We start from the raw sequence: 26809 nt of genomic DNA on the forward strand, positions 1-26809 counted from the left end.
GGGTAAAATATGTTTAAATACTCCTAGAAACTCTAGGAATAAACAAAGAATTAAAATAAGAAAATAACAAGGTTTTCAAAAACTATAAAAACTTTACAATTGGATTTCGTATTGCTAAACGATCTCGGATGCCTGAAAAATCTCATACATCATGGCAAAGCCATGGGTTTTACTTGTGATACCGTTATCTTCAAATCGACAGGTCATGGGCCCAATTTTGAACTCGGAGCCCAAATTTGCATTTTGCCCGATTTACCCATGCTTGCACGTCTCTCCAGCTCTTGTTCGATTGCTTCCGCCATATGTTCTCCATCAATCTATTCCACTTTCGAAGAACTCAACCCCAAGTTATCATCAGGATAAATTAACTCATAATTATGGAACTCATGTAGATCCATAACATTGAAAGTGCTTAATATGCCCATGTAAGGAGGAAGATCCACGACATAGACATTGTCGTTTATCTTCTTCAGAATTTTGTAGGGGTCATACTTCCGAGGCTTCAGTTTGTTCTAGGTACCAACTGGAAAATGTTCTCTCCTCAGGTAAACCATCACAAAGTCTCCTTCTTGGAACAACTTCACTCGGTGGCACTTGTCATCGGTGGTTTTGAATTTGGTGTTGGTCCTCTCTAGCTTTTCCTTCACTTCTTCCTCACAGTCTAACTTGTTCAGCCATATTTTCATAGCTACACTAGTCTTATGGGCTCTTGGAAGTTTAATGAGGTCAACCACATGCCTAGACACCAAATTGTAAACAACGACAAATGGTGCTTTTCCTGTGGAAGAATGGACAACATTGTTGTAGGAGAACTCCACCTATGGCAATGTAAAGTCCCATTGCTTCGACTTGTCTCCTCAAATGCTCCTAATCATGTTACTGAGGGTTCTGTTGGTAACCTCAGTTTGACCATATGTCTGCGGATGAGCGGTGTTACTACGATTCAGGTCAGTACCAAACATCCTCCACAAAGTGATCCAAAAGTGGTTAAGGAATTTGATGTCACGATCTGACGTAATAGATTTGGGAACACTATGCAACCGTACAACCTCCTTGAAAAACAGTTTGGCTATGTTAGAAGCGTCTGCAATCTTCTTGCAAGCAATAAAGTTCGCCATCTTGGAAACCTGTCAACCACAATAAAAACAGAATCGACTCCTCATTGTGTATGAGGGAGTCCTAGAACAAAATCCATAGACAAGTTTTGCCAAATATCATTAGGGACAGAGAGAGGCATATAAAGACTAGTATATTGGGATTGGCCTTTAGATACCTAACAATTGTAACACTTCTGCACAATAATGCTGACATCTTACTTCAAGTGTGGCAAAAAATAATGCTCTTCCATACTGGCAATGGTTTTATCACAGTTCAGATGGTCACTCAGTCCACCTTCATGCAAGTCTCAAATCAATTTCTCCCTTAAAGAAGAAATAAGGGTGCACAACCGATTGCCCTTAAATAAATACCTCCCATTAACATGATAATCTGTCATCGGCTCGTTGCGAACACACTTAGCCCAAATTTCCTGAAAATCCTCATTAGTCTCATAGAGTTTCTTCAGAAATTCAAAACTCACAACTTCTTGAGCCAAAGTAACAAGCAAGGTTGCTCGTTAACTCAGTGCATATGCTACACAGTTAAGAAACCCAAACTTATGTTTAATAACAAAAGGAAATTTCTACAGATTAGTAGCCCACCTGACATGCATCTTGTTAGTAGCCCACCTGACATGCATCTTGTTCACACTCTTCTGGCTGTTGATAAATTTAAGGGCTTGGTGGTCAGTGTAAAGCACAAACTCCCACTTCACTAGATAATGTACCCATTGTTTCAGGGCTCAAACCACTGCATAAAACTCCTGGCCATAAGTGCTCTATTTTTGGCGTGCTTCATTGAGTTTTTATGAGAAAAATGCAACCGATCACTTCTCTTGAGACAAAACAGCTCTTACACCCATTTCACTCGAATCACATTCGAACTCGAATATCTTCTCAAAGTTGGGAATGGGTAGAACCGGTGTTGTGCTCAACTTTTCTTTAATGAGGGCAAAGCTTTGCTCTTGCTTTTCACCCCAATTAAATTTTTCATGCTTCATGCATTCAGTAATTGGTGAGATCAGGGTACTAAAATGTCTTACAAAACGTCTGTAAAAGGTTGCAAGGCCATGGAAACTCTTCACATCACTAGTTGTTTTAGGGGTAGGTCACTCCCGAATAACTCGCACCTTATCTTCATCCACGTGGATACCATCTACACTAACGACATAACCCAGGAAAAGTAACTTGTTTGTAATGAAAGTACATTTTTTCAGGTTAATATATAGCTTGTTCTCTTACATAACCTTCAAAACCTCCTTCAAATGTATCAAATGCTCCTCTTTGATTTTGCTGTAAATCAGAATATCATCAAAATAAAATACAACAAATGAACCAATAAAGGGACACATAACATGATTCATAAGCCTTATAAATGTGCTCGATGCGTTTGACAATCCAAACGGCATCACCAACCATTCAAACAATCGATCCTTGCTCTTAAAAGCTATTTTCCACTCATCTTCAGGTTTGATTTGAATATGGTGGTAACCACTCCTCAAATCAATTTTGGAAAACACTTTAGAGCCCTCCAAAACATCCAACATGTCCTTCAAGCGTGGAATTGGAAATTACTACTTGATGGTGATTTTGTTGATTGCATGACTATCAACACACATGCGCTATGTACTGTCATTCTTTGGTACCAACAATTCAGAGATTGAACACTAACTCATACTCTCTCGGATAAGCCCTTTCTACAGCAAATCTTCCATCTTCTCTCTGAGAATCTCATTCTCTTTAGGGAAGACTAGCTCCTGACACCAAATCAATTTAATGTTCTATGTCTCTCATGGGTGGTGGCTCATTAGGTAAATCATCTGAAATTAACTCATGAAAATCATTTAAAATTTTCTTTACCTCTCTGGGACAAAACACATCCTCTGGCAAGGCAGCTAACAACCCTTTCACACACAAGGTATACGACATCAGCTTCTTTAATATATTCCTCGAACTCTTGCTCGTTGTTCGACATCACCAGAAAACTCGAGTTTTTTTTGCTTTTTCAATTTTCCAGAATTATTGACATGAGCCATAGTGATTTTGTGGGAACCCCAATTGAACAATTACACATTATCACATCCTTTATGTGTAGCATCCGTATCATACTTCCAAGGACTATTCATATTGATCACGTCACACAAAACTTTTTGTTTGTAATGTTTGTCAATGAAGATGACTCTTTGCAGCACTAAATTTACCATCTCATCACTGCAAATTCTGCTCATTCTTAATCAACATTAACATTATGCTCTTCATCTTTGTCTTCAGTCGCCTTAGCTAGATTGACCTATTTGTTAAGGGTTGGGCACTCATTGGAGTGATGGCCTGGTTTGGAACACCTGTAACAGATATCATTCGTCGGCCTAGCATCTCTTCTCTAATTTCTGCTACTACCTTCGTCGTGTGGGGTAAAATTCATCTGCTTATCACTCTCCCAAGAACCTGCTACACACCCTTATTTTTCTCCATAAATGGAGCAGAAGATTCATAACTACTCTTCTTGATACCACTAGTGCTCGAGCTAGTACGCTTTTCTTTTTCTAGTAATTCGGCCTTCAATGCCATATTATGTGCCTCATGAACTGTCCACAAAGTCTGAAGCCCAATTTTCTCATGCAGAGAACTTTTCAGCCCTATGATATACCTTGTGACCATTTGTTTCCTCCAAAGGATTGTGCTCAACCAAACGCAAAAATTCATCTGTATACTCAAACGGTTTGATTACCTCGGTGGTAATTATGGTAGAGTCGATACAAGTGTTGCTCATAATCGGCATGTAAGAATCTCCCCATCATCAGTTGCTTCATATGGTGTCAAGTCCTCACTGTGTGTTTACCTTGCCGCTAACGCGATTGTAAAAGCTGGTCCCACCATACAGCCGCATTACCCATCAAATGAAAAGCAGCCATCTTCACCATCTTGGTCTAAGGAACCTCCATAATCTTGAAGAAACGCTCCACCTCTACCAACCAATCAAGAACTTCTTCAATCTGTAGGCCATTAAAGTATGGAATATCAGCCTTAATTAGAAAATCGTCCATGTATTGGTTACGATTATTCTGATTAAGTGCAATCGGGGGCTGTTCACGGAGCTCTTCTTCAGACTCCTCGTCACTCTCAAGGAGAGGACGTCTCTCAACAACGGGACGTTGCATGCGGGCACCTCCATTAGGTTGTGGAGAGCTTTGGTTTCCCATGCCCAACAATAAACACCGAACCTCTTCCACTGCTGCATAGAGGGTCTCAAACTCGGCACGAGTAACAACTTCCCCTGTGCCATGGGTCCTATCATGTCCATCTGGGTTGTTCACCGAGCCGGCCATACCTGCTCTGATGCCAACTGACGCGTGACAATTGATTGGCTGAACTTTAGCCTAAAACATGTAACTCTGAAATCCGCTAGGAAGATATGAGGAAACCTTAAGGTTTATTGATAAATTGGAATAACAAAACATAACCCTAGCCACATGTAAAATCTATTTAAATACTCCTATAAACCCTAAGAATAAACAAGGAATTAAAATAGGAAAATAACAAAGTTTCCAAAAACTGTAAAAACATTAAAACTGAATTTCAGGCTGCTAAATGATCTAGGATGCCCAGAAAATCCAATACTTCATGGATGAGGCATGAGTTTTGCTCGTGACTCCGTTCTCTTCGAATCGACGGGTCATAGGCTCGATTCTAAGCTCGAAGCCCAAATATGCAGTTTGCTCGATTTACCCTTGCGTGCGTGTCTCTCCAACTCCTCTTCGATTGCTTCCGCATATGTTCTACATCACTATGGACCATTCATTTCGACGAAGACGTGAGAAACAAAGAGAACAACCCAACACATATAGGTAAACAGCTACATATCCAATTAATATTTGATATATCAGCACTGCATTGCTTGCTTTCATTTGGGGCCAACACACATAGGTAAACAGCTAGAAGTTTGATATATCAGCAGTGCAATGCTTGCTTTCATTTGGATTGTGATGGAATGACTGGGATTTGGATCGAAATAAATAGGTACCAATTGTATGTTTAAAGATTAAATGGTTAAGAGCATTTAATATTGTTTCATAAGGTCCTAAGTTCGATTATATCGCTTATATCAAAAACCAAAAAGTTGAATGTGAAGCTTTGCAATTGAAATCGCAGACAAAACAAAATCTTCTTTATAAATCAAATTGAAACCCCGTCGACGACCGATACTTTGATATGAACTTTTTCGTAGTGCGATTCCCACTCTTCTTGTAAACCAGATGAGTAAAACCTGCTTCAGTCAAACATACACTGTAGCAGGGAGGGACCCTGATAAAATAAAGCAGTTCTTGTGACAACATTACAGGCTACAGCAGAAGAATCTAGAGTCTATATGGACAGGGCATGTGCAGCCTGCCATACACCTTTCCCATTCGAGAAAAAAAAAACACACACACGTCTCCTTTCTCTATTTTGAAAAAGAAGAAAAAAAGTGTTTCAAATTCGTACTGTGGCTTTCCTCAATTATGTTCCTGGCCCCCCCTTGAAGCAGGTTGAGCGAGCATGTGCAACAATTGCACTCTTTCCAGGATAAACATTAAACACCATAAAAGCTCAAATTAGTCAAAAAATGCGACGAAACCCACTTGTATTGTAATTTGTACCACACAAGTATGTAAAAGAACAGCAATGCCAACAAAATGCCAATGCCATCCTCCTCTTGACAAGGTTCACATTCTCAATTGCTATTCCAGGCAACACAGTTTATCAGGTTCCAAACAAGTTCTATTTGAAACTTAATTGGAGAAAGAGAAATAAATGAACATTGAACAGCTTCAGAATCCGGATGGCAAGAAACTTGCAAATCCTTCCCAACCAGTCAATTTCTTGTACATAAACTCTCTTCCACTAGCAATGGCAGTAAACTATGTGAAGCAGACAAGAGTAGGCAGGCCCTAACTATAAAAGTATAAAACTTCAAGTAATCAATACAAGGTGCAACTCTTACTCTTCAGAGGTTATAATCATGTGTCTGAAGAGTGTGTGTGTGTGTGTGTGTGTGTGAGAGAGAGAGTTCAAGACCAGCAGAGTTTGTATAATGAGGGAACAAGATCAGAAAGGCTCAATAATATAAAACTCTAATACCATCCGCACAATGTTCATCTGAATGAATTGATTTTATTGACTATTGAAGACAAGAGGCTTCTGATACAAGTTGAATAACTAAATTTGAAAAAAAAAAAAAAAAAAAAACTAAACTAAACTCTAAATGTTAACAAAAAAATATTAGAGATACAGGATCATCCAACATGGTAATTCTGAAGCATTGATCTCAATACAGAAGCAGCAGCGCTACATACTGTAACATCCCTTGGACAAACCACTGAAACATATGCGAGAATCATCAAGTAGAGAAAACCCACAATTTGACATCAAGTATCAAATACAACAAAACCAAATAAAGTACAATATCAAGAAGTGACAAATGCAAGATAGAGTGGTTAGGCTAGTACTGATGGATACCCGGAGTGGAGAGAGTCTAACCAGAAGAATGTTACTCGAGCTAGGAAACTAGTTTCACAGGATACTTGTCAATGCAGTCTTCCCAAGGACCATTACGAGATGGCTTCACATTCCGAAGTGCCTCCCAGACTGCACTGTTACACTTAAAGCCACTACCAAAGGCAATCTGCCAGACACGGTTGCCCTTGCGGATCCTCCCCTTGGCCTCCATGTAGGCCAATTCATACCAAATGGAGCTCGATGAAGTATTCCCAAACCGGTGTAGAGTCATTCGAGAAGCCTCCACATGTATAGGTAGCAACTGCAGGTTCTTCTCCAGCTCATCAATCACAGCCCTTCCTCCGGCGTGTATGCAAAAATGATCAAATGCCAGCTTGAAATCCGGGATATAAGGTTTGACATTCGCATTGAACAGCTTCTTAACCACAAGTGACGAAAAGAAAAGAAGCTGCTCACTTATTGGAAGCACAATAGGACCCAGAGTGGTGATGTTGGTTTTAAGCGCCCCACCAGCAATTGCCATCAAATCTTTGGACAAAGAAACACCAGTCTTCCCCTTATCATCCTGTTCCTGGTAAACGCAACGAAAAGCCTTATCATCTGCACCACGATGGGTCCTCACAACATGAACCAGCTTGTACTTAGCCCGCCTCCAATCTGCAGACTTATTAGAGAGCAAAACTGCAGAGCACCCAACTCGAAACAAGCAATTGGGTATCAACATAGATTTCTTATTCCCAAAATACCAATTCTGAGTAATGTTCTCAGTACTGACAACAACAGCATAAGTATTCCTATGAATTTGCAACAAGTCCTTAGCAAGATCAGCGGCTATGACCCCAGCACTACAACCCATTCCCCCCAAATTGAAACTCCTAATATTACCCCTCAATTTGTACTTATTAACAATCATAGCGGATAGAGACGGCGTCGGATTAAACAAGCTGCAATTCACAACAAGAATGCCAATGTCCTTAGGCTTGACATGGGTATTGGCAAACAGATTATCCAAAGCACCGTACATGACCTGCTCCGCCTCTTCTCTGGCGGCGGCCATGGAGGGCCTGGGAGGGATGTAATGCATCGCTTCGGGGACGTAGGTCTCTTCGCCGAGGCCGGAACGCTCTAGAATCTTGCGCTGGAACTCGAGGGAGGAATCGTCAAAGTCCTGGGTGAGCCTGGAGTGCTCCATGAAACGGTGGTAGGGAGCCTTGAGGTGATCGGGAGGGCGGTAGCAAGCGTAATCGACCAAATAAACGGGTCTGGGTCTGGTCATGATGTAAACGGTTAAACCGAATACGAGGACGGCGGAGCAGATGATGACGCTGACGAGATTGTACTGGAGGTGAAGCCAGAGCTGCTGAATGTCGTAAAGGTCCATCTGGGAGGCTTCGATTAGGGTTACGATAATCAAGGGGATGAAGCAGAGGGTTAAGAGATTGGAGATGAGGTAATGGTACCCTAATTTGACGTACTTGAGATTGACGCTCTGGAGGAAATCTGGGAGGCGTCGGGTCTGGTGGATCTGAACGCCGACCTGACCGGCGGTCGAACCACTGCGGGCGGTGGCGACATGGGTTGCGCCGCCTGGGTCCATGGCCGTGGTGTGGCTTTGTCTCTGTGGAAAGAGGGCTGTGGCTTTCGTTGTGATTGGAGAGGAGAAGAGAGGAGCGAAGAGAGCGTTTTGAAGTGTGTATTTTATAGTGTATATAAATGTGGGTAATTGTCAAATTGGGATAAGAATATAATAATGAGGGAGGCCGGAGGGGTTGGACTTTTCCGAGCTCCGAAAAGGAGAGGAGGGAGGGAGTGAAGGTTTTGTCTGGTGTGGTGCGGTGCGGTGAGGGATGATGATGATTAGATCATAAAGGAGAGAGAGAGACTCAGCAGCTCAATTATGGAGTTGAGAAATGGAGTGCTTGATTTTGACGGTTAAATAAATGTTACGTGGGAAAACTGGAATATACGAATAGCTGGTGGTGCCTAGTGGATGCCCTAGCCCAGCCTTGACTAAATATTTTAAAAAAAAATTATTTAAATAAAAAAAGGCTAAAGATTTGCTAGACAAGGTACCTAAATAAGTACACGAAAGATTGAAAAAAATTGAAAAAATTGAAAATTTTATTTATTTATTGTTCATTACATGGTGGGGCACATAGGGTGGCAATTTCAGGCACAACCCGTTACACGACTTGAAATCCCACAAGAATTTAGAGGGTTCAACCCGCACGATAAAAATTCGGGTCATTTTTGGGTCAACCCGTCATGACCCGTTTAATAAAAGGGTGAGTTTCGAGTCAACCCGCTAAAATACATATTTAACCTGTTTAACAAAACGGGTCATGGCGGGTCAACTCGCCAACTCTCTAAAATACTTATGTAACCCGCCAACTCACTAAAATACCCGTGTAACCCCCAACCCGCTAACCCATTTATTTTTTTTATTTTTTATTTTTCTTATTTTTTTTTTAATGTCTTTTAGTTGTTACTACTTAGCGGATCAACCCGACATGACCCGAAACCTGCACGAGAACTTAATGAGTCAACCCGTGCTTGACATGTTTATTAAACAGGTCGGGTTTGGGTTGAGCATTCCTGACACGTATATAATCTTGACACGACAAAAACCCGACACGACACGACCCATTGAGGCAAAGCCGGACTTAGGCTATCATCATGCAAAATATGCTCTAGAGAAGAAGGCACAACGTCAAAACTATGCAAACCCAAAGAGGAGGCTTTACCTAACCCTACTGCCAACAACGTTCCTTGTTTCCTAGAGCCGGCCAAACCAAATAATACTATACTAAACTACTAGTAGTGGTATATAATAAACACTTGAATTTATCATATTAAAGCTTTCTTATTTTGGTTGGCGTCTCATTAAGGATCAAGATGTGTGTGCGTTTCTTTTTTGTTCTTTTGGGTTGGCATGGATGGAGGAGGAGCTTGTTTCTTTTCTAGTTTGAATTTGAGCTTCCAGCACCGTACAGATTGGTCCCTGCATACCACGAGTTTGCATAAAGGGCGTGTGGTGCTAACTCGCCCAATATGGGGAGGCCCACGACTTTTGCAGCCCAAAATTAAAGAATCCGCCTAACATTTTTCAATGCAATTTTGAGAAGAGAGACCCATGTGCTTTTATTCGCACTAGGGCCCTCTCGAACAGAGAAACCTTGTACATTGTCCTTTTACAACGCTCTCCTCTAATAGTATCCTATATGGCTGGCTCTTCCTCTCGCACCATAATCGCTTTGCTTAGTGCCTCCTAAAATGCAATTCCTCTGCTGGGTTTGGGGTAACGATGCAATTTTGCTTTATAATATATAATTAGTCCTATCCTAGGCTTTGGAAAGCCGAAAAGATAATTAATAATCTCATCTCTGAAAATCAAAGAAACAACCATAGTTCACAACAGATACGAGCAGGAGCTGATCAGAAGTCGAACAACCAAATCGTAAAGCTCCACTGCAGCTAGATGGCCTCTTTTAGCAGCCTCCTAGTGAGATTTTTGGGAAGTCCCATCACGCTATCAGTTGTCCCTACCTGCAAGAAGCACCACCAATTCAAATATGATCCATCAAGGGACATACGGCTGATTATCCAGCACAGAGTAAAGGCCCCATTCCTAGTAAAGGGATCATATATTTGCCCACCAACCGAACCATGAAGGGACAAGCTTGCAGGATTCATTAAACCAAAGGTTTTGGATGAAAAGACAAACACAAAAAACTGTTGAAATGGACACAGGGTATCATAATTATAATATGTGCCATTGTGTTTCTCCTGAAAAATGCCTCTATGACTATTATTTACAACTTTGGAACAGAGTAGAAAACCAACCACTTCTTTAACAAAGGGAAGAATTAGAGGATGTTCTATTATGAGTCCCCCAGCAACTTTGAGCACCGTCCCCTCCTCAATCTGGCGTGGACAAAGAAGAAGCAAAAGGTGCTATTGTCATCATCTCACCAATCAAGGAAAGAAGTTAAAAGTCCAAATTGGATACAGAACAACTCTTACCAGCTTCTCAATGATTTCATCTGATATTTCGTGGAAATAAATCTGCAAGGAATCCCACATAGATATTATCACTAAATATGATTGATCTACTTGTAGACATTTTTGGCTAGTATTGGCATAATGGTGCTAGTAAACTATTCAATTTCATGTTCCAGAAGCTACATGAGAAGAATAAAAACACTTTAAATAAAGATAAAAGTTTAATGAAAAAGAAGCAAAAGGTACCTCCACTCGATCACATTCTCCTTTACTGAATCCAGTTTTAAGGTTTGTAACATGCACAGATCCCACTGTTGCTGCATGTCCTCCAGAATAGTCTGCAATTCACGTTAGGAAAATTACCAGAGTCAAGAAGTCAAACATCAGGGACATAGAATGTAAATTAACCATTAAGCCCACCTTTCAAAAATTGCCGTGCTTCTTCCTTGCTGGATGGTTTTTCCCTGATCACACCTTCATAGACCACCACCTCCAGATCATTTTACAATAAGAGTAAGAAATAACAGATTTAACATTCACTGCTTCATAAAGGGAAAATTTCTAAATTCCTATTTTAACAAACAAGTCATATCACCACGGGACCATTTATGTTGAAGGACACTACAAGTGCACACAAGCCCTGTGGGCACAAAAAATTCATGGTATGGCAAAGCTGATGTTTGGAGGCATCCACAACACAAGATATAATACTACATAAAGAATCAACACGAGGAGAAGAAAGTGAGAGCTTCACACAATTCATGCATAAAAAATCAAAACGAGTAACAAGCAAACATGGGCCAAAAATGAAGTTATGCTAAGTGATTAACAGTGTCATTATGTCATGCGTCCTTCTAAGCAAGTTTCTCAGTCCATAGAATCTAAAATAAATGACATCAAAACCTTACTTAAATCTATACGTCTTACTTTCTTCCTTACCCTATTCAGGGTATTGAGGAAGAGGTAGGTATGGCAAAAGTTCCATATATGCATTTTGGTGTATTCTCCACAAGCATGCATGACAAGGATACTGACACTATAAATATGCCATATAAGATGTGATTTATACTTGATCAGAAGTAATTAATAGCGTTGGTTCGTGATCCTCTATGTAGTCACCAACTGGGAGCCTTTGTGAATTAGCTTCTGCCTGAGAAGTTTCCATCAGCTAAGATAGGTAAGTCAGTTCTATTTCAATCAGAAACCAGGGCTTCATTGAGACAATGCCAATAAATTAAAAACAGTATGCAGTAAACACAACACGCACACATGCAGACTCTTTACACAGGCAAAAAAAAAACCTAAACTTACATGGATGAAGTAGTTGAGCATAACAAAATTATAATATTAGGATCAACCAATTAGTATCTTGCTTTATTTTCTCAACCACTATCAAAAACAAAAAAGCCCAAGTATTCTCCATAAATGTCACTAGGTGATACCAGTCCTTGATGCCTCCTATTGTTAAACAGAAAGATCATACCAGATACATAGATGCACATATAATATATTTATATATAACAAAAGACATACTGTGTCTGCTGCAATCACAATAGTCGGTTCAGCATCCTTATCTTGATTATTGATAGTTTGTAGTTTGGATATAATAGCATCAGCCTGAGATGCAATTCACATTCAACCCATAAAATAGCATCAGTCTGACGTCAACTAAAAGAAGAACATTCTAACTTTAGCTGACTAGCATTTTCAGTTTCAGTTTCTTAATGGAGAAAAAAAAAAGGAAAGGAAAAGAACCCCAAACCTTTGCCTGGGCAAGAACCAAAACCAACTCCTCTGGCTTTTCCTTTCTGATGCATTTCTCGTCAATGTCTGCAGTCTAGTAATAAAGGGAGTTTACTCTCTAACATCAGAAGGGAAGATAATTCTGGATCTTTCAGATGAAAAATTAAAATTGGCAGTACCATGACTGTGAATTCGTATCCCATTTCAGCCAATATTTTCCGACGTGCTGCCGAAGCTGAGCCCAAAATTATCTGCAAAATCGCACACGCACATTAACATCATCTCCGAGCAGCAAAGTTTAGTGGAAACTGTCAAATTTTCCAGGTTAACGGGCCAAGGGCCCACTCCAATAACACCGATACTGTCCCCACTTTACCACTTGCACAATCCTCAGGTGTGGGGTTTTATCACAAAAGGCCTCGGTATTAGTTAGAGAGGGGTATTTCTATTTAAACTACTTTCTCTTTGGCCCTCTGTGGGACAACAATGAGTTCCAACACTCCCCGCACGTGAGACCCCATTTTGTGGGTCACACGTGGAGATCCACACATCGGCAACCACGTGGAGTCATGTAGGGACTCACCCATCGCACGGGGCCAAACGGGGACCCACCCATCACGTGGCACCTTTGGCCTACGTGGAGCCAAATGGGGACTCACCCATCACACGGGGCCATAGAACGGTGGTGGAGGGGGTGAGTTTTGAAGGACAGGGTCATAGAACGGTGGTGGAGGGGGTGAGTTTTGAAGGCGAGGGTCATAGGACGGTGGTGGAGGGGGTGAGGTTTGAAGGCGAGGGTCATAGGACGGTGGTGGAGGGGGTGTGTTTTGAAGGACAGGGTCATAGAACGGTGGTGGAGGGGGTGAGTTTTGAAGGCCAGGGTCGTAGGACGGTGGTGGAGGGGGTGAGTTTTGAAGGACAGGGTCATAGAACGGTGGTGGAGGGGGTGAGTTTTGAAAGGTAGGGCCAAAGGGAGGTGGTGGAGGGGGTGAGTTTTGAAGGCCAAGGTCATAGGGAGGTGGAGGGGGTGAGTTTTCTAGGGTAGAGCCAAAGGGAGGTGGAGGGGCTGAGTTTTGAAGGGTAGGGCCAAAGGGAGGTGGTGGACGGGGTGAGTTTTGAAGGCCAAGATCATAGGGAGGTGGAGGGGGTGAGTTTTGAAGGCCAAGGTCATAGGGAGGTGGAGGGGATGAGTTTTCTAGGTTAGAGCCAAAGGGCGGTGGAGGGGGTGAGTTTTCAAGGCCAAGGGCATAGGGAGGTGGAGGGGGTGAGTTTTGAAGGGTAGGGCCAAAGGGAGATGGAAGGGGAGAGCTTTCTAGGGTAGGCTTAAAGGAAGGTGGAGGGGGAGAGTTTTCTAGGGTAAGGTCAAAGGGAGGTGGAGGGGGTGAGTTTTCTGGGGTAGGGTCTAAATATCGACCCATGACAACCCCAACCATCATCAACACCACAACTCTCATTAAACTACTTGCTTCAATTTCCATACCTCTCTCTCTCTCTCTCTCTCACAGGATTGGAACTTGGAAGCCCTACGTTCAATGGTACTTGTCATTCTTGATGAGATTTCTGTGTGCAGAGCAATATGTGCAATGGACTGAAAATGCATCTTTCACATTAATGAAACTAATCTCATCTTAAGAGTAACTAATCTTTTCAGGTCCTTCTGTTCTTCCTAACAATAATACAACACTCTGTTTCGGAGAAGCGTGTTTGGAGCTGAAACTAAACAGTGCCCTAATATTCTGCAATGTGACCTCCTTTGAATATTGTTAACCATTTTAAAGCTTCGTTATCAACCGCAATTAACCATAAGAAACGCATAGAAACCCTAGCTATATAGTTCGAACTTCAAATTGAGCAATGAGAAACAAGAAACTGGTATTTGTGTAAGGAGAGTGACCAACCTTGAAAGACGAAGAAGAATTGGCTTCCATGGCAGTCAATCAGTGAGTCACTCCGAGCCTTCGAACTTGGAAGAAGCGGTTGATGTGGGGGCTCGGACACGAGGAAATGCCAAAGATAGGCCCTTCTTTTACAAGGCGGTTAGGCGTTTTTATCACGCGGGTCTTGGCTTTTTTAACGCCGTTTACTCATTTAGGCGCGTTTTTACGACGCCGTATTGGCATTTTAACGCTAACGCGTCACTGTTCTGCAAAGTGCGACGAATACAAATTGGTCGAATTGGCCTTTTCGATTTTTTTCCCGTTCTCTTGGCACCGAGCCCAAATCGATTTGAATGGACCGCCTTAAATCGAGTCAACGTGGCCCAATGGATGTTGGCGGATCAGAAAAAATGTCTGAGCCTTGTCAGTTCCGTGGGAGAAAAAGGAAAATCAGGATAACTTTGTAAATAATTTTATTAATAAGGGTAATTGTTAAATAAAATTTATTGTTTCAGCTAGCTCTTCTTCTTCTAATGGTTCTTCTCTTTATAATGATGTACTAATTTCAAATAAAACTGCTATATAATAATTGGAAGTCTTGAAATTTTGGGAACTTAGTAAAAATTTGGGTTTAAAATGATATAATTACCTAATAATATAAATGGAGATTCACTATTATACCCAATATAGGAGCCCAAATAATAAAATACCCTATATGAAATGGACTTTAGAAACATACCCAAAGGTCATTTACAACATAACAAAAAGGCTTTTAACTTCTTTTAAATTACAAAACTGCCATTAATTTCTTAAAACAAACTCACCCCCAAAATCTCATGCAAAAGTCCAAAACACTCAATAGGACATCAAAGTAATTTAATATTCAAAATTAAATTCAATAGGGCAAGTTGTCATTTTTTGGGTGTTTTTTGGGTTTGTTTATAGAAATTAAATTATGTAGGGTTTATTTATAGTTTTAGTGCTAATAATGGATATATGACTAAATATCTCTAATATAAATTGGATATTTGCTTTGAAAAAAAATAGATCTATCACTTCATTATGGAAATCTTGTAAGTCAAGTAGAGAGTGGCTCATCATGTAAGTTTGTATCTTCTCTCAAGGATCCCTTACACCACTTTAAAATTTAAATCAGTTGTTTAGTTAGCATAATGAAGAAGCTCCCATTGAGTGTCATTATGAAATAATTAAGGAGCTGCCATTAATATTAGTAAAACCTACCTATAGTGGGGATACCATTAATGTTATCCCAAATCAATCACTCATTGTCATGTATTTTAACTTTTTGATATTGCAATGCAACTTTTCAACATAACATTGTGTGATAGGCTCGAGATACATCTCTATTACATGTAAGTTATCGGCATGAAGGGTCACCAAGTCAAATATTTAACACTAATTTTGTTTGGGGATGGCGACCAATATTACAAATTTCCAAAGTGCTTTTTTATTCATGTCACTTCTTTCCGACATTTCAAAAGTGGCCTAATTTTGATACTTCCACCTTGGACGGTTCTGAATGAGCCTCCATGAAAGCAATGATTCTATATATATATTGATGTCATCATGTCAGTAATTAACTTGAGAAGTTTAAAAACCTAATTCGCACGTTTATGATTTGTGTGAATTAAAAAGAAGGTTTTTCGTACAAACACTCCATTTCCTTCATTGAAACAAAACTAGATATACTAATTAATTAGATCCTCCTGAGAGACTGCCCTCACCACACTGAAGTGAGTAAGGAGACGAACAAAATGACATTTTTCATTTTTCTCACTACATTTAAAGGAGCTGCAAAGGAATATATATAATATGGCATTCGACAAGGGAAAAAAAACAGCAAGAAATGAAACTAATCACATTTGACTCTTTGTTGTTGTCCTATATAGCCACTACTAGTAGTAGTAGAAGTTCCGCATTTTCTTTTATGTAAGAAATACGAACTCTGGTTTACTCTCTCCTTCCTTGTAGCTTTTTTTATAAAAAAAAAAAAAGAGAACCTTCATTTCATTGTAGCTTTAGACTCTTCATCCTGCATGAAAAAAAAAAATAGTATTCAGAGTAATGCTACATTTTCCAAAAGTATTTATATTTATAAAATTTAAAAAATTTAAAAAAAACAGAATAAAACCTTAAACAACAAATGCAGACCAAGAAATTAATAGAAAATTGTAATAAAAAATATATACCTTTGTTCTTCAATATCCATGGAGTTAGAGTAGGCTTTGCCGTTCCCAGCAACAGCACCAGGTTTTCTATAATTGGGCAAGGGCACCTCACCAGCCTCAATCTTGTTGACATCTTCCACAAGCATCTCATAGTGCCTCTTCACTTCCTCCACTGATTTCCCACCCACAGCCCTCGCCAGATTGTGCCAGCGGTCCGGCGTGTCCTTGTCGTAAACAGCTAGGGCATTTTCGAACATCTTGTTCTGCCTTGACGTCCACGATCCCGATGAGGCCATTGCGACAACTGATCCAACACTATATATTATAAATTATAATGGTTATGAGGAGAGGAAATGCGAAATGGGGTTGATTTAGTCTTGAGCAGAAAGAGAATGGCAGCTCTGCTCTTTATATACAGGAGGGAAGAGAGAGAGAGAGAGAGAGAGAGAGTGGGGTCGAGTTGGGTTTTGGTTGCACAGCTGTTTCTTTCCTTGCAAAACAATGAGGGGATTTGTAATAACCTACGTGGTTTTCTTTTTCACTTTCCAGGTAATATTTATTTCATGGGTTTGCGGATTTTAGTCTTAAACCCCAAGAATATGTAATTCAATGCATGCCATGCCGACTTTCCTTTACACAAGAAAAGTGATGTCCCTCTTTCCACTTCACAATTTCTTCTTGCACATTTCTTCTTGTAAAGCTCATACTTTCACCATACGTTACCACATTCTAGTTTAGGAATTTACTCAAGAATATGTACGTATAATTTCAGTGACATTGTATTGTCATAAATTATTCTTTTTGTGACCGTTGTAGAATATTAAAATATTAATTTTGAGAGTACTCATAATGACAAATTGGGAGTGTGAATAACTGTTTCTCTTGTATATAATATTTAATTAGTGTTATGACCTTTCATATATAGTTGATACATCGACCATTAGATTAGTGGTCGTTGGATGGCACCTAATCCCAATGTGAATAGGCATGATTTACGTGCAAGAAGAAATGCTTCTCATCCATTTTGGGCAAAATTTTCAGTTATTTTGGGGTGTGCCATTTGTAAGTCATTTTCAAATCGGCTATTCAATAAATCTAGCTTATAGATCTACATTGGTAGCTTTTCAGTTTTTATGATTGGTAGCTTTTCAGTATAGATGTAGCTGCAGCTAGCAAGAAAAGGTCTTCAATATATATAGATGACCTGGAATGTACGTGACTTCAAATTTCCAAAACCAAACTTAAATAGCTTTCAAAGTACTGGTTCAGCAACATATAAGTTTATTATTGGTACTTGCACCTGAAGTTTGCCAAGAGGGTACTTTTGCACATGCCCCTGCAACTTGATTAATTACTTTAACTGGTATACATTACTATACTAAACAAAATTAAGTACCTCTAGACTAGAACAATGCTTGAATCATTCCTTACAACGAGTCATTTTACGTGTCGAATTGTTATTCGTCCGTAAAATGAATACCGCATTAGGTGGGTCCAGTCCAGGTAATAAATCCCACGGCTGTACTAGTTTTGGCATTCACGGGTTCACCACAACAACACACCATGCGGCCCAGATGGATAATTGATATATATTCACGAAAAGAATGCCATGCGAAAGCCGTCGAACTGTATGAGGAGGGTACGCAACACACAAAAATCACTCTGCTTTCTATCTTTTCAAGCGTTTTCTGCGTTTGCGGTCAATCTCAACCCAACCCTGCACTCACTTGTTTAGTCGTCACTTTCTTATCAAATAACCTTCCAAAACATTTCTAGCTGGCTCCTCATGCCACCCTCTCACTCAGTACATGGATTGCACACCCAAAATAAGCGAAGCATTTTTTAACCATTGATCCTAACTTCTCTATAGACCGTAGTTTACAGCTTGCATTATCTATATATATCATATATATATATATGCTTCAATTCAACATTAAAGGATATGATTTCTAAACGTGGCCAAGCACATCACATTCAAACTGTTCTGCCCCACACTACAAGAATACCATTGAGAATAATTTGAGACCATGCTTATAGAGTGAGACATTAATGAGACTAGTTTTTCATTGCTAAGTAAACATGCCCTCTTTATCTTTTACCCTGCAGAACTTGTACTGAGTTCAGGCAAAAATTCCAATACTAGCTACCAATTTGTACTATTGTCTTACAGACAGTTGGCAACGCTTTTATTCGGCTTGATTTTCGTAGAATCTGATTGCAATATGTGGCCAGTCTGTTGCTGTTGGTTGACACAGTGCAGCTGTCTTGAAAGCAAATATTTATTCTGTCTTTAGGTTTAAGAGACTCGTTTTAGAAAATGTGATGGATACCAATAAACAATTTGATAAACTACATATCTGTAACTCAACTAATCTTACTTTCAGTAGTTCATGATGTTTACTTGTATTTTTCTCTTCTTGATTCAATTGCTGTCTCTTACTGCTATAAGGGAAGGAGCACTGAAAGGGGTTCCTAGTCATTGGCTTTGGATATGCACTGATATATGCAAAGGCCCTTTGTGGTGACCCTGCCCTGTTGAATACAACAGCTCAGGCAACTTTTTTGAGCAGCACTGATCCCTTGAGTTGAGGTACATATAAATATTTCTGATGCTATATATTTGGAATCCTTATCATCATCCACGTCACGGTGCAATAAGAATTTATCTCTATAGATATGCCTTTCCTTCAATTTCAAAAGCTGTGACAGTACTGTTTTTCCTTTCCTGGTGGCCCTTGTTGCAAGTTGGAGAGCCTGGTCACTTTTTTGGCTTCCATTCCATGGCCATCATAACTTAAGGAAGATGCGTTTCGATCGACGGATTCTTTCGAAGACCAAGGGCTGTATACTGAATAGGTTCTCTTGATCAGATCATAGATGATGGCAATGGCGAATCCACCACCTTTTATTCACAATGTAGACTAGTATATGAATGTAATTTGCCAGTTAGACGGTGCATGCACATGCAAACACTGGTAGAAAGAATTTAACAGTGCTAATTGCTAATTAAGGTTCTCACTTGTTGATCAAGCTCCTACAATTTTGGCAAAGGAAGTGACATAATATACCCCTACCTGCACAGTCCACACGCACAATGTGACCGTTCGATGGCGATCTGGAATCCTTATCATTTGGTGCTCATGTTTCCAATGGTAAAGTTGCCTTTATGGGTACCCCTTCTCTGTCCATCAACAGCTTTGCATGAGACCCTTTTTAATTTATTCTCTCTCCATCCATGCGGTCCCTCCTCACAAGTTGGAATTGGCCTAGCTAATAGACTTCTTTGCCAATGTAAGTGTTGATGAGGACTGAGGCAAATGTGTTTGAATGGATTCTTTTGGATTCGACTTGTGATCGATTTTGTTTTTGTCTTCGGCTTATAGAATTGTTCAGAGCCAGGGAAGGCAACCATGAATCTACATATACCTTTTATGAGAAGAGAACAGGGACCTGACCTGATCTGATTCAGCTTTGGATAGAAAAGTTTGATAGGGTGATAATTGTCCAATATAGGTCCCTATATTTTCTATTTCCTAGACATATACCCATCACTCTATAAATTTATGTGTAAAACCCAATTTCAAATTTAAATGACCATTAGAATATAAGAGGTTATAGTATTCCTATGTTTTTACATCGTTCCCACTAGACTTCATATTTTATGGCTACTCCATTTCTTTTGGTAATTAATACTCTCTATTAATAGCATATCAATCACCCCATTTCTTTTGGTTGCCATTCCCTCTAACATATCGCCCCTAAAATTGCAAACCAAAAATAAAAATTGTAAATTACATATCCAATAATGTACCTATGAAAAATATAAATATAAATATATACGTATAAAAATATAGGTATATTATTTACCAAAAAAATTTACAGAAAAATAGGTACACAATAATCTATAGAAAATACAAATACAAAATAATAGGTAGATTATTACAGAAAAATAGGTACACAATAATTTATAATAAATAAAAAAGGTAGATTATTATCCATGAAAAAACTAGGTGCAATAAATGAAATCCAAGTTCAAAAATAGGTAGATTATTATCCATGAAAATTGCCTTTTTTGGCCAACACATTGTTGACTGTATTAATAAATTTTAATAATAAAACGGATAATTAATTGCAGACAAAATTTTTAGAGGGAATCGCCATAATAAATTGGGGAACCAAAAGTTAAAACACCACCCCATTACACGTTGAAATATAAATAGGGGTATTTTGGGAATTAAAAAATTATAATAAATCAGATATATAACTTAATAAGGTAACTTGATGAGTTGGATCCTAATCATAAGATTTTACTTATAAAAATTGGTTGGTCCAGTTGGTTTGGTCCAGTTGCATTTAAAAAGGGAATTTCCAGTTGGTTGGTCCAGTTGCTGAAAAATAATGAGATAGAAAACATCAGAAGAAGCAGCAGGTGATATGATGATATCTTTGTCATCATGAGCTGTATAAGCAGAAAGACGTATAGTATTCCCAGCTGCAAGGATTAATCTTGAAACTAGTCTTAGGATTGTTAAACAACTGATCAGTCCAGCTTGGGTTTATAAGGATTTAGAATTGTCCTAAATCCATTCATGCAATTTTGGCATCGTTGACAAATTGGGCCAACTGAAAATACCCAAATAAAAAGCCCACATAAACATTCGAAAGCCCGTTGAAACATTCAAACGAATAAAAAGCCCACAGGAACAAAACCGTGTGTTGATTTGATTGAAAAGAAAATACAAAGTTGGAAGTTTCCTTCTTCTTTTCCTTTTTTGGATGATTATGTGGTAATTAGCTTGTCATTGCATTTAGATCAGGGAGACTTCAAAGTTGCCAGGCCCCAATTGGTAGAGGTGGCCTTGACGCGGATGATGTGGGGTCCACGTCAGACTACGAGTTGGAAAGTCCCACGTCGGCCACAATTATTTTCCCGTGGAGTCATTGTTGTTCCTGTACCGTAGCACTCTCCCATCGCTTTATTATTTGCCTCTTCTTTCATATTTTGATTTTGATTGGACAATTTTGTTTTGACTAGAAAATAATGTTGGCCGCCATCAAACTTTTCTACACCCCTTTTATGGCCCAATCAATTTTATCTCCTTTTGCTTTTATCAAACTCAAATTTGTATTTTCCGTCTGGATGGTTGCCGAGTTTTAATTTTATACGTTGTGCAGAAATAATCACAGAATATTCAAGTCTACTTTGATCCATAATTGCTAAATCAAGTTGAGGACCAATCAAATCAGGGGTTAGTGAAAACTCAGGTGTTAAAAAAAGTCTTGGTCTCCTCGTTACTCTCTTGCATACTCTATAATGTTCTTAGTAATAGTAGGTTTTGGCGGGAGGTGTTATTTTCTCCAATCAGCTAATAATTAACTACAATGAATCTTAATTTTATTTCGGAATTCAAAATTTGGGACTTTGTATTATTACACGAAGAGCTAGTTGGTAGTGAAATTTAAACTTATTAATGTGTTTGTTTCTTAAATGAAATCAAACGATTCACCCAATACAAAAATAATGTCATATCATAATTTTGATGCATTACAATTTATACTAGGAACCATTCCTATTATTATTATTAATTTTTAACTTGGCCAATAATATTATATGGGAATCTTATGTAACATGAGGCTACTAACGGTGCCAAAATATTAAAATGATGAGTCCCCCATGGTAGGCGTTGTCATGCCAATCAATAATTCCACTAGAGAAAAGAGAAACAAAAAAACAAAGAAGAGAAAAATCAAAGCTCATCAGACAAGCTTTTGAAAATTGATTTGTCTGATAAAAGTGATAAACATGTCATGCAGAGATAATGATCTGTTGATGATCTCCCTCCAAACACAGAATCCCAATCCAAGCACAAAGACCAAAACAATAATTTGTCAAGTCAACCAAAAACCATCACAGAAGAAAAAGAGAAGAAGCCCAAAATAACCTCATAGTTTTCTTGGTGAAGGCAGATGCCGTTTTCCAAAACCCATTTCAACCACACCTCCATAGCCATAACTATCCCACTGGATATAGCAACCAAAGTCATGGCTTCATTAATGGCTCCGGTGAGTCTGAAAATGACTCAGTGCAGGCTCGGCGGTTAGTTGGGCACAGTCTTCACTGCTGTCATTAAATGTTTTACCTTCTTTTTTGCTTCTCAAAATCTCTACTGCCCGTGCCGCTCTCTTTTAGAAACTCCTATTAAGTTTCTCTAATCAAAAGCTTATTAGTCATCATATTCCCATTTTTATTATTATAACGTGGGTTGGGTTTAGGCGCTGGCGTTTCAAGAATGCAGACTCAAAGCTCGTGACTGGAGCTGAGTAAGAATTTTCCCTTTTATTTTTTGTTCAGTTCTACAGAGCACAAAACAGAAAGAAATTTGCCATTTTGTTCATTGCTTAAATTTTCATTCTTTGGTAAAGAAAAGAACAATCCCAGAGGTGACCAAGAAGAATCTCCATTGACCATCATGAAACTGTTCTCTGTATTGTCACAAACTGAAACAGCAATGGGAGTGAGAACCCAAGTTGGCGCCTTTGCAATAGCGCTAATCTTGTTCTTGATTCAGAGCGGTTTTGCCCAGCAAGGTTCTTTAAGCTCCAGCGTACAACGGTCAGCGTTACTAGACCTCCGGTCGTCGTTGGGTCTCAGAAGCAAAGACTGGCCCATAAAGGCTGACCCTTGCTCTTGGACCGGAGTTACATGCAAGAACGGCAAAGTTATTGGGATCACGGTGTCCGGTTTAAGGCGAACCAGACTTGGCCGGACCAACCCCCGCTTCGCCGTAGATTCATTGGCCAATTTCACCCTCTTGGCTACTTTCAACGCCTCTGGCTTTGCGCTTCCCGGGACTATACCCGAATGGTTTGGCCAAAGACTAAGTGCTCTCCAAATGCTTGATCTTAGGTCTGCTTCGGTCACTGGTCCTATACCTCAGTCGCTTGGTAATTTGAGCAAGCTTAATACTTTGTATTTATCTGGAAATAATATTGCTGGTATTATACCTTCTGCACTGGGAAACATAGCACAGTTGGTGATTCTTGATCTTTCGCGTAATTCACTTACTGGTTCAATACCGTCAGGTTTTGCCTCTCTAAGAAATCTTACAAGGCTTGACCTTTCTTCAAATTTCTTATCTGGGCAAATTCCACCAGGTTTAGGTACCCTTACCAGACTTCAATTCTTGAACCTAGCTAATAATAGTCTCACTGATTCCATTCCTGTTCAGTTTGGTAACCTTTCCCAGTTGCTTGAGCTTGATCTTAGCAAGAATTCGTTGTCTGGGTCATTTCCTGTGGAATTGAGGGGATTGAGGAGTTTGAGGAAGATGGAGATTGGAAATAATGATCTAGAGGGTCCACTGTCAGAGGGTTTGTTTTCAACTCTTGTTCAGCTACAAGTTCTAGTTCTTAGTCGGAATAAGTTTGATGGTGCTCTTCCTGGTGCATTGTGGTCACTTCCCAGTTTGCGCTTTCTAGATGTCTCCAGCAACGATTTTACAGGAACTCTGCCGAGCCTGGGCCCAAATGCTAGTGTTAGTGGTGCTGTGTTCAACCTCTCTTATAATCTCTTATATGGAAACCTGACTCTTCCTCTTGGGAAATTTGGTTCAATCGATTTGTCTGCTAACTTTTTGCAAGGCAAGGTGCTAGAAGATAGTCAAAGCAATGGTACTCTTGCTAGAAATTGCCTTCAGATGTTACCAAATCAAAGGAGTTTGCAGGATTGTAGGCAGTTTTATGAACGGAAGAGATTAATGTTCGATGATTTTGGGGCCCTAGAACCAACTCAGCCACCTTTCCTTCAACCTGACTCGAAGAGCAGGAAGCGATTAATATTTATACTGGTTGGGATATTTGGCGGACTTGGCTTCATTGGGATTTTGGTACTTGTTCTGGTAGTGCTCCTGAAAATGTGCAATAAAAGCACAAATCAACGAGGAAGTGCAAATGTCGGGCCTGTTCCAGATGGAGATGGCCCTTCAATCCCCAAAGATCTCGTCTATGTATTTGGCCGAGGAGATTCATTTACATATGAGCAGATTCTCCAATTCACTAGAGATTTTAGTAAAGCAAATCTTATAGAGCATGGACACTCTGGAGACATATACCTGGGGTCCTTGGTGAGTGGAACACCTGTAGTAATCAAAAGGGTAGATTTGCATTGCGTCAATAAAGAATCCTATGTGCTAGAAATGGATTTATTCAACAAGGTTTCACATACAAGATTGGTGCCACTTTTGGGGTACTGCTTGGAGCACGAGAGCGAGAAGTTTCTGGTTTACAAATACATGCCAAATCGAGACTTGGCTAGTTCCTTGCACAGAGTTACCAATTCAGAAGATGGCAATTTAAAGTCCCTGGATTGGATTACAAGATTAAAAATTGCAATTGGAGCAGCTGAAGTCCTAGCTTACCTACATCATGAGTGTAGCCCACCCCTTGTTCACAGGTATTTCTGAACTTGCTTTCAGCTATTCTTGTTCTCTGTTCATTCTATGTCAACCGTTGCTGATTTCCCTTTGATCTGACATCTTGTAGTCCTTAATCATAGTGATTTGGAGTCCTTATAGCCAATAAAAACATTTCACCTCAAGTTGTTAATAGCTAAATAAAGATTTTGTGATTCTGGTTTATGATTACAACTACAACTTTTGCTGAAACTGAAGGCAAATTATGCCTTGTGGTTGATTGTAAGCCATGTTATGCCCCCTTGGTACCCCTCATTCAAGACTTTAGTTCCCATACTTACTATAGCTTGTACTCCATATTTAATTTTTCTGTATTTACAAATTTCAGTTTAGTTTATTTAGTTGAATAAGTAATTAAAAAGTTATTTTTGATGGTTGAAGGGATGTTCAAGCAAGCAGTATACTTCTCGATGATAAATTTGAGGTCCGACTTGGAAGCTTGAGTGAGGTCCGTGTTCAAGGGGATGCTAACCAAAATGTGATCACGAGGTTGTTGCGGAAACAACAGTAAGTGCTCATTCACTTATGAGTTGCCCTGCATTCATATGATCTTTGGCATTTTTCATCAAATTATAGTTCAGTCAGGGATATTTTTATCTGTTTTGTTTCTCATTCCTTTCTGTCTTGTCTGTCTTGTGCAGAACTTCTGAACAAACCCCTTCTGGTATCTACTCGAAACTTTTTTCTGCAAGTTTTCATTCCTTTTATCTTCTTCCCCCCTGCCCATCTGAAATAAGGTTAGATTCTTCTCTTTCAGTAGATTAACTTGTTTCGTTTCTTTGTTTGTGGACAGCCTCATCATCGGTGGCTTGCGCTTACGATGTCTACTGTTTCGGGAAGGTTTTGCTTGAGCTTGTGACGGGTAAACTTGGCATCAGCAAATCAGATGATGCCTCAACAAGAGAGTGGCTGGATCACACAGTGCGTTACATCAGCATATATGACAAGGAACTGGTTAATAAGATTCTTGACCCATCTCTGATAGTAGATGATGATCTACTGGAAGAGGTATGGGCCATGGCAATCGTGGCCAGGTCCTGCCTTAACCCCAAGCCTTCCAAGCGTCCCCTGATGAGATATATCCTTAAAGCATTGGAAAACCCTCTAAAAGTGGTGAGGGAAGATAGTTCGAGCTCTGCAAGGCTGCGGACAACTTCATCTAGAAGATCCTGGAGCGCTGCTTTCTTCGGTAGCTGGCGGCACAGCTCATCGGAGAGTGCCACTGTTCCTGGCCATGCAAACAGGGAGAGCATCAGTAGCTTAAAACAGCCGGGGCTACTAGGTGGAAATGAGTCTTCCGCTTCCCGTAAAAGGTTATCAAATGAAATTTTCCCTGAGCCGATTGAAATGCAAGATCTCGAGAGGCAAGAAGAACATTGAAAGAGTGCTGAACCACCAGTTTCATTGCTTGGCAACTGGGTTTATGAGGCATCTGGTTTGATGTTCATCTGGCGGAAATGTAAATGGAAAATCAAGTTGATCCATTAAGTTGAGACAGATTCTTATTCATATTAGAGCTTGTTAATTGTAGAAAACAAGCCGCAAAGTCTCTGTGATAGATGTTTTTAAAAAAATATCCCAAGAATGGAGTATAAAATTTGATAAAAGATCTTGGGAAATTCTTCTTGGGACAATTTTCCTGACCAGAATTCAAATTTCAGTCGTCAAAATTTGAAGGGAAAAAAAATTCATTAATCGTTAATCAACGATACATCGTCTGGAAATAATATAAAATATTCTAAGTGAAATTGACATTGGCATGTTTACTAATTCGTAATTGAATTAAGAATGAATTGAATTGAGGAGAAATTGAATTGAGGAGAATTAGATTCAAAATTCCTATTGAAATTTTTTTGCTGTGTTTTCTCTGGGTTGTTCTAGTTTGGGTGGTTTCTCTTCGCCCCTTGAGAGCAAGTCCACCCATGAAGGCAAAG

At 39.6% G+C, this 26809-nt stretch overlaps 4 protein-coding genes across 6 annotated transcripts; 1 reads left to right on the top strand and 3 right to left on the bottom strand.

Annotated features, from left to right (window-relative positions):
• Positions 1-6234: 6234 nt before the first annotated feature.
• Positions 6235-8579, bottom strand: LOC110771877 (3-ketoacyl-CoA synthase 4). Its single transcript, XM_021976237.2, has 2 exons — positions 6594-8579; positions 6235-6453 (listed from the first exon to the last, which is right to left on the bottom strand). The coding sequence occupies exon 1, from the start codon at positions 8188-8190 to the stop codon at positions 6634-6636; it is 1557 nt and encodes a 518-aa protein (XP_021831929.1). The 5' UTR covers positions 8191-8579; the 3' UTR covers positions 6235-6453; positions 6594-6633.
• Positions 8580-9881: 1302 nt separating this feature from the next.
• LOC110771861 (Maf-like protein) lies at positions 9882-14382 on the bottom strand. Of its 3 annotated transcripts, none has more exons than XM_088246981.1 (10): positions 14237-14382; positions 12518-12589; positions 12358-12432; positions 12129-12212; positions 11665-11745; positions 11016-11085; positions 10842-10933; positions 10617-10658; positions 10437-10517; positions 9882-10139 (listed from the first exon to the last, which is right to left on the bottom strand). In XM_088246981.1, exons 1-10 carry the CDS (start codon positions 14264-14266, stop codon positions 10068-10070), a joined length of 699 nt encoding a protein of 232 aa, XP_088103107.1. In that variant the 5' UTR covers positions 14267-14382; the 3' UTR covers positions 9882-10067. The 3 variants fall into 3 exon arrangements, with proteins under 3 accessions (XP_088103107.1, XP_088103105.1, XP_088103108.1); XM_088246979.1 differs by having other exon boundaries at positions 11665-11763; XM_088246982.1 differs by lacking the exon at positions 11665-11745.
• Positions 14383-15825: 1443 nt separating this feature from the next.
• LOC110767319 (protein RADIALIS-like 3) lies at positions 15826-16794 on the bottom strand. The gene is made up of 2 exons (XM_021970831.2): positions 16426-16794; positions 15826-16268 (listed from the first exon to the last, which is right to left on the bottom strand). Exons 1-2 carry the CDS (start codon positions 16698-16700, stop codon positions 16244-16246), a joined length of 300 nt encoding a protein of 99 aa, XP_021826523.1. The 5' UTR covers positions 16701-16794; the 3' UTR covers positions 15826-16243.
• A 5296-nt stretch (positions 16795-22090) lies between these two features.
• Positions 22091-26518, top strand: LOC110767269 (putative LRR receptor-like serine/threonine-protein kinase At2g16250). Its single transcript, XM_021970770.2, has 4 exons — positions 22091-24856; positions 25257-25382; positions 25517-25539; positions 25669-26518. Exons 1-4 carry the CDS (start codon positions 22875-22877, stop codon positions 26253-26255), a joined length of 2718 nt encoding a protein of 905 aa, XP_021826462.2. The 5' UTR covers positions 22091-22874; the 3' UTR covers positions 26256-26518.
• The last annotated feature ends 291 nt before the right edge of the window (positions 26519-26809 follow it).

The sequence above is a fragment of the Prunus avium genome, chromosome 1, assembly GCF_965620075.1.
Source record: "Prunus avium chromosome 1, drPruAviu1.hap1.1, whole genome shotgun sequence".
In the NCBI taxonomy this organism is placed as follows: Eukaryota; Viridiplantae; Streptophyta; class Magnoliopsida; order Rosales; family Rosaceae; genus Prunus; species Prunus avium.

What these genes read in the sequence shown, in the direction of transcription:
- LOC110771877 (XM_021976237.2), bottom strand. Translation starts at nt 8,190, where the DNA reads ATGGACCCAGGCGGCGCAACCCATGTCGCCACCGCCCGCAGTGGTTCG.
- LOC110771861 (XM_088246979.1), bottom strand. Translation starts at nt 14,266, where the DNA reads ATGGAAGCCAATTCTTCTTCGTCTTTCAAG. An exon ending in GATACGAATTCACAGTCATG is followed by an intron (nt 12,433 to 12,517) that starts GTACTGCCAATT and finishes CTTTATTACTAG; the next exon opens with ACTGCAGACATTGACGAGAA. An exon ending in GAGAATGTGATCGAGTGGAG is followed by an intron (nt 10,659 to 10,841) that starts GTACCTTTTGCT and finishes GATTCCTTGCAG; the next exon opens with ATTTATTTCCACGAAATATC.
- LOC110767319 (XM_021970831.2), bottom strand. Translation starts at nt 16,700, where the DNA reads ATGGCCTCATCGGGATCGTGGACGTCAAGGCAGAACAAGATGTTCGAA. An exon ending in ATGGATATTGAAGAACAAAG is followed by an intron (nt 16,269 to 16,425) that starts GTATATATTTTT and finishes TTTTTCATGCAG; the next exon opens with GATGAAGAGTCTAAAGCTAC.
- LOC110767269 (XM_021970770.2), top strand. Translation starts at nt 22,875, where the DNA reads ATGAAACTGTTCTCTGTATTGTCACAAACTGAAACAGCAATGGGAGTG. An exon ending in AGCCCACCCCTTGTTCACAG is followed by an intron (nt 24,857 to 25,256) that starts GTATTTCTGAAC and finishes TGATGGTTGAAG; the next exon opens with GGATGTTCAAGCAAGCAGTA. An exon ending in AGGTTGTTGCGGAAACAACA is followed by an intron (nt 25,383 to 25,516) that starts GTAAGTGCTCAT and finishes TGTCTTGTGCAG; the next exon opens with AACTTCTGAACAAACCCCTT.